The sequence below is a fragment of the Garra rufa genome, chromosome 15 (genome assembly GCF_049309525.1).
Source record: "Garra rufa chromosome 15, GarRuf1.0, whole genome shotgun sequence".
Lineage (NCBI taxonomy): Eukaryota > Metazoa > Chordata > Actinopteri > Cypriniformes > Cyprinidae > Garra > Garra rufa.
The window spans coordinates 24,839,281-24,855,314 of NC_133375.1; the positions used below are offsets into that span (position 1 = coordinate 24,839,281).

The window sequence follows — 16,034 nt, forward strand, 5'->3', positions numbered from 1 at the left end:
TAACATAAACTTTTATTTTGGATGCGATTAATCGCGATTAATCGTGTCCCAGCCCTAATATATATATATATATGTGTGTGTGTGTGTGTGTGTGTGTGTGTGTGTGTGTGTGTGTGTGTATATATATATATATATATATGTGTGTGTGTGTGTGTGTGTGTGTGTGTGTGTGTGTGTATATATATATATACATATATATATGTATATGTATATATATGTGTGTGTGTGTGTGTGTGTGTGTGTGTGTGTGTGTATATATATATATGTGTGTGTGTGTGTGTGTGTGTGTGTGTGTGTGTATATATATATATATATTAGGGCCGGGACTTTAACGCGTCAATTTAGATTAATTAATTACACAAAAATAACGCGTTAAATTTTTTTAACGCATTTTAATCGCACTTAATTTTGCACCGCGGAACGTTTCTCACTGGATGAGTTTCAGCGGACCGATTATACTGGAGCACCAACTAGCGTTCAGACAAAGGAATGTGCATATCACCGCAGCACATCGAGCCTCAAGTATCACCTCAATGCTTTTACAGAAGGTCTACCTAACTATAAGGTACCTGAATTTCTGAAATCTAGGCTAGTATATTTCTAAATATCCCAGTGTTTCCCCTACCATTATCTTAGGGGGGCGCGTTTAATGTCTCCTCCAAGAAAACACGGACTGGATCGCGGACTCCATTCATAAAAACCGAATTTACTATAGCGCGGAATGCCACGTAAATTCGTCGATTTTTGGATTGATAAATCAAAAGTTGGTCTGTCACTTAATTCAAATCGCGATATGGACTAGTATCTGTGAAAACTGAAATGCAAAAAGACCGTTTTAATATGAATCCTGCATGTAAAGTTTGCCTCTTTATGATAGAATGGCAAAGACGCTTTTTTTTTTTTACTGCACTTGTGATGCTCCCGTTAATTTTTGGCATTTGCATCTCAAATGAACAGATAGACTCAATCTCCAAAGCTACTGTCAGTGTCACTTTTACCGTTTCATTTGAGAAAACTAGCATCATATCATACTTTACACACAGAAACTTCACGGCAACCTGTCAAAATAAAAGTACGGTTTAACATGAAACAGAACAATATTCCTATTTAAATATTTGACAAAAAACAATATATATGACAAAAAATAAATATAACTACAAGATTAACCACTTAATTGTAGAAAAAAATACTACGATTTTTATTTAAATATTAAATTATTATTATTTATTGTTTTTAACAGCAAACCTCTGTTTGTTTGCCAAAAATTTAAAAGTTTTATTTTCATTTGATTAAAAATAAATAAATGTTTATGCTTTCAGTTGATTATGAGAAAAATTAAAACACAAGAATTTCTTTAGAAATAAAATAGCAAAAGATTGTAAAGCCCTATTGTTCAAAATGTTAAAATAGAGAGTTTTGGACTTATTTTTTCACTGAGATAAATGTTTTCGTTATTACACAAAGTAGGGTAAAGTACCGAGAAAAAAAGTATGGAAACCTAGGGGAAACACTGTATCCTATTGCTACACTTAATGGCAATATTGCACTGATCTGTTGGACTTGGTTGAACAAAAATAAACAGTATTTTGTTGCTTAAGCTTATGTATTCAGTCATTATTCAATGGTATACTAAAAATCCATATGAAAAAACTTACTTCTCACTGTTCTCAGGTCAAATATTTATATACGATTAAAATGCGATTAATTTCGATTAATTCATTACAAAGCCTCTAATTAATTAGATACATTTTTTTAATCGAGTCCCGGCCCTAATATATATATATATATACACACACACACACACATTTTTGCTTGTTGGAAAGAAATTATAGAAACAATACTTTTATTTAGCAAGGATGCTTTAAATTGATCAAAAGTGATAATGAAGACATTTAGAATGTTACAAAAGTTTTCTATTTCTGATAAATGCTGTTTTTTTCTGAACTTTCTATTCATCAAAGTACCTGAAAAAATTCTACTCAGCTGTTTTTAACATAATTATAACAATAATAAATGTTTTTGAGCAGCAAATCAGAATATTAGAATGATTTCTGAAGGATCATGTGACTGGAGTAATGATGCAAAAAATTCAGCTTTGAAATCACAGGAATTTTAAAATATATTCCAATAGAAAACAGTTATTTTAAATAGTAAAAATATTTCAAAATGTTACTGTTTTTGCTGTACTTTGGATCAAATAAATGCAGGCTTGGTGAGAAGAAGATACTTCTTTAAAAAAACAAAACATTAAAAATCTTATTGGTGTTCAAAAACTTTTGACATTTTAGAAATCTTGTAAAACAAAACAATTGTTTTGATATACTGTGATTAATCAGCTAGGAAAGTTGGTAATATCTATAATTTATTTTTATTGTAAACACTGTGGTGCTTTGCCGTAAATAAGTAGCTTAAAAGAAAAAAAAACACACGCTATTTCATTACATAAAATTATGTCATTTATCAAACGCAGGCCTACTTGTAAAATAGAGCATTTCATTTTCATTAAATCTGCGTTGTTTCTACATTAAGCTAATTTCCATATACAAAAGGTCACATTTACCCTACTCTTTTTCATTATTCGAACTTAGGTCTTACACAACGATATAATATCAAACACTATGTGAACACAGCCTGTAAAACACTCACATGTACCTCTTGCACTTCTTTCACCGTGACATTACACCGGAAGTAAATGGTTTAACCGCGCATGCGCACCAGTCATTCGATTCTTTCCGACTCGGTTCGTTTCTACTCGGCAAAACTCGGCTCCGTTCGCCGATCACATGCGTCAAGCCTGCCCCCTTTCTTCTCTGTGTGGCTCATTTTGCGCCATTTTGTCCGCACCACTGTGTTGATTGGGTTTTTGAGATCTGTAGTGGAGCCAATCAGAAGGGTACCGGACAACCGGAGAAACGGTAAAGGGTTGCGCTTGCTCTAAGGGAAATGGTAGCTGACAACACGGATTGGTTTGTCAGTGACCAACCAAATGACTAATTCTGAAAAATACAGAAATCAAATCGGTTAATGCGAGAGGGAGAGAAGAACGCGAGCCATAAGCGATGCGTAACGTTACGCGACAGCAGACACTGGACATAACAAAGACAGACCTACTAACGTTAATGTTTGGGAAATATGGGGCTGTTTTTGTACTAATTAAAGAGGAGGTTCAATTTCAGCCCATTTTAGTTACCTTGGTTTGCTTATAATAAGGAACAAACCGCCTTGAAATGGTTTGTGAAGTGCTTCAAAGCTGTGCATTATTTAGACCTTCTTGTTAACTTGTCAGCCATTTGCTGTGTATCTGTAGCTAAAAACATCAAACATACCCTTAGTAGGTAATATAAGATGCTGTTCATAAAGCAGCTTCAACAAGGAAACATTCGGTCTCAAAATACACCTGGCTTCTGGCCCAAACTTGCAGCTAGGGACAACATCAGACTTTATTTGTTTTCATAGAAATCCACTAGCTGTGGTTGTACTGAATAATAAGTATGACTTCCCTTGGACTACTATTAAATTGATCTTTTATGTCTTTGTGACACAAATTAGGGGAGGAAGGAAAGATGGAACAATACACAGCTACAACCAGTGGGGATCAGATAGTGGTGCAAGCTGCCAATGGGCAAATCCAGCAGCAGGTAAGTGCCAATGTAAACAGGTTGCTGTTTAATCAGTTGCCTTTAATATGGAAAAAAATACCATGAGTGTGGTTTTTTTATTTATTTGTTTTTCCATGTGTTTTTTTAACTTACCTAAATTGTAAATGTTGCTGTATGTAGATGTGTATCAGGTGAGGTAGTATTTTTTTAAAATAGCAGGAGGGTAATCTGCTTCAGGAAGTGGTTTCCAATTCAAGGAAAGGACTGGGTAAATAGTTCTTGTAGTGGCCTACAGTCACTCTCCTTTGAAATGAACTTTCTCAGTCCTGATAAAAACAAGGTTTGTGTGACATAAGCACACCTAGTGCACTTTGCAACATGCTTTTAAACAGAAATGTGAGTCAGAAAGAAAATATTTGTTCTCTCGCTCTTTCTCTCTCTCTCTCTCTCTCTCTCTCTCTCTCTCTCTCTCTGTCTAATATTTTTGTTGTATTATTACTGTAGAACTGGTTTTGCTTTAGGACCCAGATTTAAAACTTGACATAAAGTGGGGACTAACATTTTTTAGTCTGCAATAGTAACAAAATTGTCCCCATAAAGTCAACATGAAATTAAAATTCATTAAATTTACTGAGGCTGCTTAATTTCTGAAAGCATGTTACTGGTCTTGCTAGGAACAATTTTTGGTACATATTATTCTATTGAAAACTATTTGAATCAAAATGTAATACCATTTTCTTTCTCTGTTTTTAACTTTTGACCAAGTGACAGAGACATTTTGTATGAAAAAGTTGAATGGACAAAATAAAATACATTAAATGCACTACCAGTCAAAAGTTTTTAATGTTTAAGATTTTAGATTTTTTTTTAAAGAAGTCTCTTCTGCTCACCAAGCCTGCATTTATCATTCTAATATTCTGATTTGCTGCTCAAAAAACATTTATTATTGTTATTATTATGTTGAAAACAGCTGAGTAACTTTTTTTAGGTTTCTTTGATGAACAGAAAGTTCAGAAGAACAGCATTTATCTGAAATAGAAATCTTTTTTGACATTTATAAATGTCTTTATCATCCTTTTTGATCAATTTAAAACATCCTTGCTAATAAAAGAATTAATTTCCATAGTTTCTTTGCTAAAAAAAACTCCAAGCTTTTAAATGGTATAGTGTATAATGTTACAAAAGCTAAATATTTTAGATAAATGCTTTTGATCTTTCTAGTCATCGAGAATTCTGAAAACAATTTACTCAGTTTTGAATATTGATAATCATAAATGTTTTTTGAGCAGCAAATCAGAATATTAGATTGATTTCCGAAGGATCATGTGCCTGGAGTAATGCTGCTAAAAATTCAGCTTTGAAATCACAGAAATAAATTTCATTTTAAAATATATTCAAATAGAAAACAGTTCTTTTATAAAATAAAATATTTCAAAAATTTTACTGTTTTTGCTGTACGTTGGATCAAATAAATGCAAGCTTGGTGAGCACAAGAGGCTTCTTTAAAAAACATTTAAAAAATCTTACTGTTCACAAAAGGTTGACTGGTAGTGTACAGTCGTGGCCAAAAGTTTTGAGAATTACATAAATATTGGAAATTGGAAAAGTTGCTGCTTAAGTTTTTATAATAGCAATTTGCATATACTCCAGAATGTTATGAAGAGTGATCAGATGAATTGCATAGTCCTTCTTTGCCATGAAAATTAACTTAATCCCGAAAAAAAACTTTCCACTGCATTGTTAAGAAGGCTTCAGGGCGTCCAAGAAAGTCCAGCAAGCGCCAGGATCGTCTCCTAAAGAGGATTCAGCTGCGGGATCGGAGTGTCACCAGTGCAGAGCTTGCTCAGGAATGGCAGCAGGCAGGTGTGAGCGCATCTGCACGCACAGTGAGGCCAAGACTTTTGGAAGATGGCCTGGTGTCAAGAAGGGCAGCAAAGAAGCCACTTCTCTCCAAAAAAAACATCAGGGACAGATTAATCTTCTGCAAAAAGTATGGCGAATGGACTGCTGAGGACTGGGGCAAAGTCATATTCTCTGATGAAGCCTCTTTCCGATTGTTTGGGGCATCTGGAAAAAGGCTTGTCTGGAGAAGAAAAGGTGAGCGCTACCATCAGTCCTGTGTCATGCCAACAGTAAAGCATCCTGAGACCATTCATGTGTGGGGTTGCTTCTCATCCAAGGGAGTGGGCTTACTCACAATTTTGCCCAAAAACACAGCCATGAATAAAGAATGGTACCAAAACACCCTCCAACAGCAACTTCTTCCAACAATCCAACAACAGTTTGGTGAAGAACAATGCATTTTCCAGCACGATGGAGCACCGTGCCATAAGGCAAAAGTGATAACTAAGTGGCTCGGGGACCAAAACGTTGAAATTTTGGGCCCATGGCCTGGAAACTGCCCAGATCTTAATCCCATTGAGAACTTGTGGTCAATCCTCAAGAGGCGGGTGGACGAACAAAAACCCACTAATTCTGACAAACTCCAAGAAGTGATTATGAAAGAATGGGTTGCTATCAGTCAGGATTTGGCCCAGAAGTTGATTGAGAGCATGCCCAGTCGAATTGCAGAGGTTCTGAAAAAGAAGGGCCAACACTGCAAATACTGACTCTTTGCATAAATGTCATGTAATTGTCGATAAAAGCCTTTGAAACGTATGAAGTGCTTGTAATTATGTTTCAGTACATCACAGAAACAACTGAAACAAAGATCTAAAAGCAGTTTAGCAGCAAACTTTGTGAAAACTAATATTTGTGTCATTCTCAAAACTTTTGGCCACGACTGTATATTTAAAAAAATAAAGGAAGGAAGGAAGTTTCTAAAATATCAGCCTGAAATGGACCATGTGATTTACAGGATTAGATTAGAAAGTATAAGATAAGGCACACATATATTACTAGTGAATTTCTGTAAGAGATGATGCAGAGCACGGTGTGATGTGGGATTGTCCACAGGCTCAGGGCACCGTAACAGCAGTACAGCTGCAAACAGAAGCTCCCATTGCTACAGCTACAGGCCAGCAAGTGCAGACTCTCCAGGTAGTTGTGTAAACTCCGACCTTCAGGCTTGTGATGTTGCATGGGTCATGTCACACTGTCTGTGAGGATGTGAGCTCGTCCAGCATGACTTGCTTTTACTTACAATAAATCGGGATTGTTCAGTGAGCTTTCTGCCTTGCTCCATGTTGCCCATGTGGTCAAAGCATCTGCTCAGGACACATTTCGAAAAGGGATTCACCTCTTGAATGTGTCTGGAACAGAATAAAAAAAAAAGAGCTTATAGAATAGCTTTGGAGACAGTACTATAAAATCACTTGTGTTTGTCTTCAGTTTGTGTTGCATGTTATAACCGTTTCATACTGATCAAACACATCTGAGTTGACAGCACTGTATGGATTTTGATGAACTGCATGATTCTCACTATGATCATGTTTGTGTCAAAATACAAACATGGAATGGAAATCTATCTGCTACATCTTTACCACCATTACCACCAGCCCAAATTGAAAGGGCCTTAATCATTATAAAGTAACTAGAAAAACATAGCTATTAAAATGTATTTTTCAGGTTTCATATTGTTGCCATATGTCCTGTGTGATGCATACAGCTGCATGTGCAGGTCTAATATTGTGTTGATTATCTATATCTGACACTTTGGCCCCATGTTAATGTTCAATGTGTGTGTGCACTCAGGTGCAGGGTCAGCCGCTGATGGTCCAGGTGAGTGGTGGGCAGCTGATTACATCCTCAGGTCAGCCCATCATGGTACAGGCCATGTCTGGAGCTCAGGGCCAGACGATCATGCAGGTGCCCATGTCTGGAGCTCAAGGCCTTCAACAGGTAAGTGCAGTTGAATCCTGTGTGTCAACATTCTCAATGTAAGGGAAAGCTACTGAAATAGGTCTTTAAGGGGTGTTTGCATATAAATGTGAATTTATGTACACAACCACCGTACAATGATAAAAATCCATTCACTCCTTTTTTTTAAATGCCCAGAAAACCTAATCAATCTCAGTTATGAAGCTGTTTGATTTTGATTTCTGTTTGACTGTCCTTTATTTGCATATTTATGCCCTTAGCCGGTTGTACGCTGTCTGCCATTGACTTATTGAAATTCATATCTGATTGTGTTATTTCTGATTTGTTTGTTTCCATGTAGATCCAGTTGGTTCAGCCGGGTCAGATTCAGTTGCAGGGAGGTCAAACTCTCCAGCTGCAGGGTCAGCAGGGTCAGACTCAACAGATCATCATACAGCAGCCTCAGACTGCCATTACTGCAGGCCAGAACCAGGTCTCAAATACATTCTATTATTTCTCTGGTTTGTTTAGTTGGATTATACTTGGACTTGGAAATATTATGAAAAATTCAGGCCTAGAAAATTATACAAATGAATATGTTTGGTTAAAATTATAAGGGAACCTTGTACTTAAAGGGATAGTTCACCCAAAAATTAAATTCTATCATTAATTACTGGTCCGCATGTGGTTCCAAACCGTCGTTCATCTTTAGAACACAAATTAAGATATATTTGATGAAATCCGAAAGCTTTCTAAGCCTCCATAGAGAGCAATGTAAACTGAAATGTTAGTTAAAAGTAAGGACATCATTAAACAAGTTCACTTTCACAACAAAAATTTACAGATAGTTTACTCAACCCCCTTGTCATCCAAGATGTTCATGTCTGGAATGTTCTCCATTCTCTATTCTATGGTGCCTGTAAATTTGAACTTCCAAAATGCAGTTTAAATGCAGCTTCAAAGGTCTCTAAACGATCCTAGCTGAGGAAGAAGGTTCTTATTTAGTGAAACAATCGGTTAATTTCTAAAAAATAATGTACAATTTATATTCTTTTTAACCTCAAACGCACATCTTGTCTAGCTCTGTGTGAACTCTGTGTATTCCAGTTAATCACAGTTAGGGTATGTTGAAAAACTCCCATCTCATTTTCTCCTCCAACTTTAAAATCGTCCAACCTCGCTGTTTTTGTAAAGGACGTTTGACCCTCCTTGCGTGTTTACTTTGTAAACATTGGGTGGGTACTTCTGCAGTGATGTAGGGCGATTTTTAAATTGGAGGAGAAAATGAGTTGGGATTTTTTCCGTCATACCCTTACCGAGTACATGCAGAGCTAGACAAGACAATCATTTGTGGTTAAAAAGTATATAAATTAAACATTTTATTCGAAAATAACCGATTGTTTCGCTAGATAAGACCCTTGTTCCTCGGCTGGGATCGTTTAGACCCCTTTGAAACTGCATTTTGGAAGTTCAAACTTGTGGGCACCATAGAAGTCCACTATATGGAAAAAAAATCCTGAAATGTTTGCCTCAACAAAACAATTTCTTTACGACTGAAGAAAGACATGAACATATTGGATGAGAAGCGGGTGAGTGAATTATGTAATTTTTGTTTTGGAAGTGAATTTCTTCTTTAACTATAATGACCAAAGTTTATGCAGCCGATAAGGCAGATTTTATTACTTCACAACGGTTTTGTTGTATGGACTAAAAATGTGTATGTGTCGTGTTTCACAGGGGCAGCAGATTACAGTTCAGGGACAGCAGGTTGCCCAAACAGCTGAAGGACAGACCATTGTATACCAGCCTGTGAACGCTGATGGCACAGTTCTGCAGCAGGGTATTTAAATACAAACAATATCTACACCTGGTTTATCTGTCTTCTATTCATGTACATTAAAGGGTTAGTACACCCAAAAATGAAAATTCTGCCATTAATTACTTACCCTCATGTCGTTCCAAAGCCACTTTGTTCATCTTCGGAATACAAATTAAGATATTTTCTATGAAATCCAAGAGCTCTCTGACCCTCCATAGACAAGGCACAGATCGAGCACTAATCGAGCTCTCGGATTTCATTAAAAATATCCTAATTTGTGTTCTGAAGAGGAACGGAGGCCGGGTTTAGAACGACATGAGGAAGAGTAATTAAATGACAGAATTTTCCTTTTTGGGTGAACTTACTCTTTAAATCTGACATCAACAACATAAAATCTGTCAGGGCTTTAGCAAACGTGGTTATACCATTTTGCACACGTGTACTGAAGGCTATTAAGGTTAGAACTGTTTGTTCTCTCCCCTCCATAGGCATGATCACCATCCCAGCAGGGACCCTGGCAGGCACTCAGATTGTCCAGGCAGCAGGGGCCGCTAACACTTCTACAACCAACAGCGGGCAGGGCACAGTTACCGTTACCCTGCCAGTATCTGGAAACATGGTGAACACTGGGGGAATGGTCATGGTAAGACCTCCTGATGAGGTATCTAACAAAGTTAAACCGTCCCTTTCATTTGCCATCACAGGTGTGGGAGGGGTTGCATGCTGTGTTAAATCTCAATCACCTTGCTTTTGGACTCGCCTTTTCACGTGCAGACCCAACCTAACTGAAAGTGAACACCGATAAAACAAGTAATTTTTACTTTAAAGCGAAATGTTGTTCCAAACCCACATGAATTTAATTTTTCTGTTATTTTTTTTAAATTATTTATAAGCTATTATAGTAGTTTTCATTTTAATTGTTACGTGATAATTTTGTTAATGTTTTTTTAAAGAATTCTCCTTTGCTTATCAAAGTTGCATTTATTTGAGCAGAAATAGAGAAAAAAAACTGTATTATGAAAAATTATTTTAAGGTAAATAGTTTACTCTTTTGATATACTTTAAAACGTAATTTATTCCTGTGATCAAAGCTGAATTTTCATCATCATACTCCAGTCTTCAATGTCACATGATCTGTCAGAAATCATTCTATACTGATTCATTATCATTGTTGTTGCTTAATATTTTTTTTGGAACTTGTGATATTTTTTATTAGCATTTATGAATAAAATGAACAGCATTTCGTAACAATAAACACTACTGTTCAAATTTTTGGGGCTGGTAATTTGTTTCCTTTTTCTTTTTTTTGGAAGATTTCTTTTCAGCAAGAATGTATTAAATTAATAAAAAGTGATTGTAAAGATTTCTATTGTTAGAAATTTTTTATATTTTGAATAAATGCTGTTCATTTTAACATTTTTTTCGTCAAAGAATTCTGAAAAAAAGTATCACAGGTTCTAAATAAAAATTTAAGCAGCAAAAACTGGTTCCAACATTGATAATAAATCAGAATGATTTCTGAAGGATCATGTGGCACTGAAGAATAGAATGATGAAAATTCAGCTTTGCATTACATGAATAAATTCTATTTGATTCTAAATTCTAAAATAGAGTATATTAAAATAGAAATCCGTCTTTTTAAATTGTAAGAATATTTCACAATATTACAGTTTTTTTTCTGAATTTTTGATCAAATAAATGCATCCTTAATGAGAAAAAGAAACTTAAAAAAACATTTAAAATCTGTAAAAACATCAAAGATCCTAAACTTTTGAATAGCAGTGTTTACATTTTATTTTAGCTTTAGCAATTTTAGTACTTTTGAAAAATATTATTATAAATATATTATAAAATATGATAAAATATATATATATTTTTTTGTTAGTTGGACTTGGATTTGGGATCTGGGCTGTCAAGTTTCAAAATGACAAAGTACCATCAAAGTATAAAAGTAATGAAATTCAGGTAATTCACTGAAACTCAAAAATTGACACCTTTTAGATCAAATAATTTCAATTTGTTGAAAAGAGTTATAATGGATGATTTTGCTTCAGATATGCATTTAAATAAAGTTTATGAGTGATTAGTGACTTTAAGTTGGGTCTCTTTATCCCCCCCAAAAAATGTATGACTTTAAGATTTTAATTGAAATATAATGCATTGTTGTCAAAACTAAATTCAAACTGACCACTTTTATAAAAATGGAATGGTCCTTTCATTGTCACATATCATCCTGGATTCCCAGTTTCACTTTCATTACATTACAAAAGGTAACTAGGATACTTTTTATTGTCCCTTGAAATAGTAGCACAGGTTTGGAACAACATGAGAGGTTAAATAATGACAGAAAATATGTATTTTTAGACAAACTATTCCTTTAATACATAATAGCATTCAGTGTCCTAAAAAAATCCTATCTTCCTAGAATTTGATGATTTACTCGGAAGCATGTGAAAAGTGGCAACCTCCATCCGCTGTGGGTTAATCTTTAGCACTGATTCAAATGTAAGGCGGAAATCTGCCCGTCGTCTCTTCACAAATGATCCACTCAGCTGTTCTGTGGGTGTCCTTTTCTCACCCTAGTGTCATCATATTTCAATCCATATTACATTAGCTCCCACCTGACTGATCACTGGATTGCTAATAATTGGATTTGATTTGATTTGATTTGATTCAAGTTGTTACAATTGCAAATACATTTTTATGTTTGGACATAGCAGACTGAATTAATTCTACGTGCCCTTTTCTTGCCCGCTCTGCCAGATGGTGCCGGGCAGTGGTACCGTGCCAGCCATCCAACGAATCCCTCTACCAGGGGCCGAGATGCTCGAAGAGGAGCCACTGTACGTTAATGCCAAGCAATATCATCGTATTTTAAAGCGACGGCAAGCTCGTGCCAAGTTAGAGGCCGAGGGCAAGATCCCCAAAGAAAGAAGGGTGAGTTTTCCTCTTCTGAATGCCGAACTAATGTTGACTTTAATTATGCCTTGTATCCAAGCTGATTCTTCACTCTCTCCTACAGAAATATCTTCACGAGTCACGCCACAAACACGCCATGCAGCGGAAGCGTGGCGACGGGGGACGGTTCTTCTCACCTAAAGAAAAAGAAGAAATGGCCTTGGCCATGCAGGTGAGAGCGCAGGGCCATGTCAAGCAGGAGGACTTCCACAATGCCACTGAACTCACAAACGCGCATTGGCTGCCCGAGCATACTTCGCCCCTCGCATAGACTGAACTTCTTAGCAGATTCATTCTCACCGCTTGCTTTGTGACATGCTGGCATTGGCTGCTCTTGCACGCATCACCTCCTGCTTTTTCCTGTGCTTGTTGGCTGTCCCATCATGTCTCATTGCTAGTTAAGCATTCGTGCGTACAGACGGCATGATCTGCTAAATCTGCTGTGTGGTATTTCATGAGCTGTGTGTCTGAACTTGGATTTCCAGTTCTGCCATATTTAATAGAAAAAGATAATCTCTTGACTGTTGTGACGTAAAACACTGATATTTCTACATTCTATTGGTGCGGCTCTTCAGGATTGAGAATTGCTAGTGCGATGTAACTGACTTTATCAAATGATTGTGTGATTGATCCAACAAACAGCTTGTCATTGGCAGTTTCAATTATGAAATCATTGCCTAAAAAATATGAAAACGATTTGAGGGACCAGTTTAAAAGAAACATGATTTGTTTGAATATATATATTTTTTATGTTGTTTTCTACATTTCTGTTGTTTTTAGTTTGGATCTGGTTCTGTTCTTGTGCTTGGCTTTCATACAGTGTCATCACTGCATTCATTTTTGTCACATGTTGTGATTTTTATTCTTAATAAACATTCTGACTGACTTCCAAAAGGTTCACTGGGAACAGTAACAGCTTGCAACTAAATTACACTAATTTTCAAAAGTTTAAGATCAATACGATTTTAGACGAAATAAATACTTTTATTTAGCTCGGATCGTTCATTTCCAGAATTAAAAATTCCTGATAATTTGCTCACCCCTATGTCGTCCAGGATGTTTGTGTATTTCTTTCTTCAGTCGAAAAGAAATTAAGGTTTTTGAGGAAAACATTCCAGGATTTTTCTCCATATAGTGGACTTCAGGGATTGAAATTGCAGTTTCAGTGCAGCTTCAAATAGATCCCAGCTGAGGAAAAAGTGTCTAATCTAGTGAAACGAGTCATTTTGTAAAAAAAATTACAAATAAATAAAACTTTTTAACCACAATTACTTGTCTTGCACTAGCTTTGCTCTTATTCGTCAGCTGGGATCCTGTAGAGCCCTTTGAATCTGCATTGAACCTGCAAAAAAATCCTGTTTTTTCCTCAAAAATCTTAATTACTTTTTGAGGGAAGAAAGAAGGACATGAACATCTTGGATGGCATGGGGGTGAGTAAATTATCAGGAAACTTATTCTGGGAGTGAACAGTAATTGTATTTAAAATAAATGCTGTTCTTTTGAACTTTAGAAGAATCCTGCAAAAAAGTTATCAGTCTAAAATATAAAAGTTATTTTAAGTTGTAATAATAATTTATTGTATTTCATATATTACATACACCTTGCAGAATCTGCTAAATGTTATTTTACCAAAATAAGAGGGATCATACAAAATGCTTATGTTTTATTTAGTACTGACCTGAATAAGATATTTCAAATAAAAGACATTTACATATAGTTCACACAATAAATGAATAGTTGAATTTATAAAAATGACCCTGTTCAAAAGTTTACACACACTTGTTTCTTAATACTATGTTGTTACCTGAATGATCCACAGCTGTTTTTTTGTTTTTTTTAGCTATAGTTGTTTGTGAGTCCCTTGTTTGTCCTGAGCAGTTAAACTGCCCGCTGTTCTTCAGAAAAAGACTTTAGGTCCCACAATTTTGGGGGGTTTTCTGCATTTTTGTGTATTCGGACCCTTTCCAACAATGACTGTATAAGTTTGAGATCCATCTTTTCATACTGAGGACAACTGAGGGACTCATGCAGCTATTACAGAAGGTTTAAATGCTCACTGATGCTCCAGAAGGAAAACAATGATGTGTGGTAGCCAAGGGGGTAAACTTTTGAACAGAATATCATATGCCTAAATATCATATTTTTTCATTTAGTATTGCCCTTCAGAAGCTACAGAAGAAACCTACATGTTTTCCAGAAGACAAAAAAAGTTAAATCAGATCTTCAAATTAAAAAATGTTCCCCCCTGGCTCTTTACCATGTTTCCTATTAAGAATCAAGTGTATGCAAACTTTTGAACAGGGTCATTTTTATAAATTAAACCTTATTTTCTCTTGTGGATTATATGTATAACATCTTTTATGTGAAATATCATCTTCAGGTCAGTACTAAATACAAAATAACATGCATTTTGTATGATCCCTCCTATTTTAGTATGTAAACTTTTGACTTTAATTGTAAATGCAGCTTTGGTAATCATAAGAGACTTTCAAAAACATTAAAAATCTTATCAAACTTTTAAACAGTGGTGTAAACTCTGTCTTGTGATGCATATTCCTGTTTATGAAGTCAAGTCATTTTTATTTTATTTAACGTTAAACAGTTCTACAGAACAGAACTCTAAATAGCTGCCTTTTCCCAGAAGTCAGTGATGTGGCCGCTTGGTAAACATAAACCTTCCTCTGTTTTTTCTTGGTTATTCAGTGTTTTTTTAAATGTTATAATCATGGTGCCCCAGCCCTGGTGAAAATGCTTGTGTGTGAAATGTGTTCTAGAGGTGCTGAGTGAAGCATTTCTGAATTAGGCTTGAGGGTAATTATTGACCATCTTCCTCTCCCATACCCCTGCAGGAGCAACAGGACCAGAACCAGACCGGAGACGAGGTCGTGGCCCAGATGATCCGGGTGTCATAGCACTAGAACTTCTACTGTGTGTTTTTTAAGTGACTCTGAAGACCCAAATTTTCACCATTGTGAATCACCGTCTCCAACGCAACACTAACAGACACTTCTAATTCATCATGGCCTGTGTTCCTCCTGTCTCATGTCTTCCACTGAAAGGAGGGGTCCATCTGTTTTCTGTTCGTAGTCTTGTATTGCTCCAGAGGACACACATAGAGCCATTACTGTTAATGTACAGCGTAATGAATTCAGCTTGCGGTTTAAAAAGCAATTAAATAGCAAAGCGTAAATTGACACACAGAGAGAGAGAATACGCAGTTAGTAAAGACTCATTTACCGTGATGTTTTTTCAAAGGTGACAGTAGAACAAACAGGAATTTTGGCAGTGAATTGCATGAAGATAAAGGTGGTCTGTTTGATTTTCTACCTTTTTTTTTAGCACTATCAACATTTCTTTGTCAGGTCTAAGTGGGAAGTTACATGGAAATGATGTAGGTTTATCTCTTACAAGCTAATTGTGGTGTTCTTCAGCGTATTGTACATGTTTGGCATGGGGAAAAGAGCATTGGGAAAACAACACAAAGGCAAAAAGGGCAACATTTTTCAGAAATCAGCCCTCATCTCCAAGGAAACACCGGGTATATAGGGTGTTCTCCTGCTTCCCAAGCTTTTACACAGGTTTCGCCCATAACATGAAGTCGTTTTACATTAGTGTTTTGATATAACATTCGTAATTTGAGTAAGGTTTGTGTATCCAGTCATTGTCTTCCTGGCTCATCTAGTTCCTACTTGGAAATGCAAATACTCTTATTATGTTGGACAGTGAAGTCGTCCTGTATTTTGATAAAAATTGTGTGCGAAACGCATTGTGCAAGATCTTTGTGAACTTGTCTTTATTATTATAACCTGTGTGAGCCCAAGAAGACTGTAAATGATCCTAATTCAAACAGTGCAGTGTTT

At 35.9% G+C, this 16,034-nt stretch overlaps 2 protein-coding genes across 11 annotated transcripts in view; one reads left to right on the forward strand and one right to left on the reverse strand.

Moving 5' to 3' along the window:
- ngrn (neugrin, neurite outgrowth associated) overlaps nt 1-2,693 on the reverse strand; it is a 6,616-nt gene extending 3,923 nt beyond the window's left edge. Inside the window, exon 1 of one of the 2 annotated variants that reach the window (XM_073818583.1) lies at nt 2,653-2,693. Coding sequence is in view for 1 of the 2 variants with exons in the window: in XM_073818582.1 (XP_073674683.1) it covers nt 2,647-2,648 (2 nt within the window). In the remaining variant the exon portion in view is untranslated. Of the gene's footprint in view, nt 1-2,646 lie in introns of both variants that reach the window. The other variant, XM_073818582.1, reaches the window with a different exon arrangement.
- A 149-nt stretch (nt 2,694-2,842) lies between these two features.
- Nucleotides 2,843-15,948, forward strand: nfyal (nuclear transcription factor Y, alpha, like). Of its 9 annotated transcripts, none has more exons than XM_073819542.1 (10): nt 2,843-2,915; nt 3,550-3,638; nt 6,555-6,641; nt 7,293-7,439; nt 7,759-7,890; nt 9,135-9,237; nt 9,705-9,877; nt 11,980-12,153; nt 12,239-12,346; nt 15,024-15,948. In XM_073819542.1, the coding sequence occupies exons 2-10, from the start codon at nt 3,564-3,566 to the stop codon at nt 15,084-15,086; spliced, it is 1,062 nt and encodes a 353-aa protein (XP_073675643.1). In that variant the 5' UTR covers nt 2,843-2,915; nt 3,550-3,563; the 3' UTR covers nt 15,087-15,948. The 9 variants fall into 9 exon arrangements, with proteins under 9 accessions (XP_073675643.1, XP_073675645.1, XP_073675644.1 ...); XM_073819544.1 differs by having other exon boundaries at nt 9,705-9,859; XM_073819543.1 differs by having other exon boundaries at nt 6,555-6,638.
- Nucleotides 15,949-16,034: the final 86 nt, after the last annotated feature.

Bases quoted from the DNA above. Each gene is read 5' to 3' on its own strand.
- nfyal (XM_073819540.1), top strand. From the start codon at position 3,564: ATGGAACAATACACAGCTACAACCAGTGGGGATCAGATAGTGGTGCAA. The intron at 7,440-7,758 runs GTAAGTGCAGTT...GTTTCCATGTAG, and splicing joins GAGCTCAAGGCCTTCAACAG to ATCCAGTTGGTTCAGCCGGG. The intron at 9,238-9,704 runs GTATTTAAATAC...TCCCCTCCATAG, and splicing joins TGGCACAGTTCTGCAGCAGG to GCATGATCACCATCCCAGCA.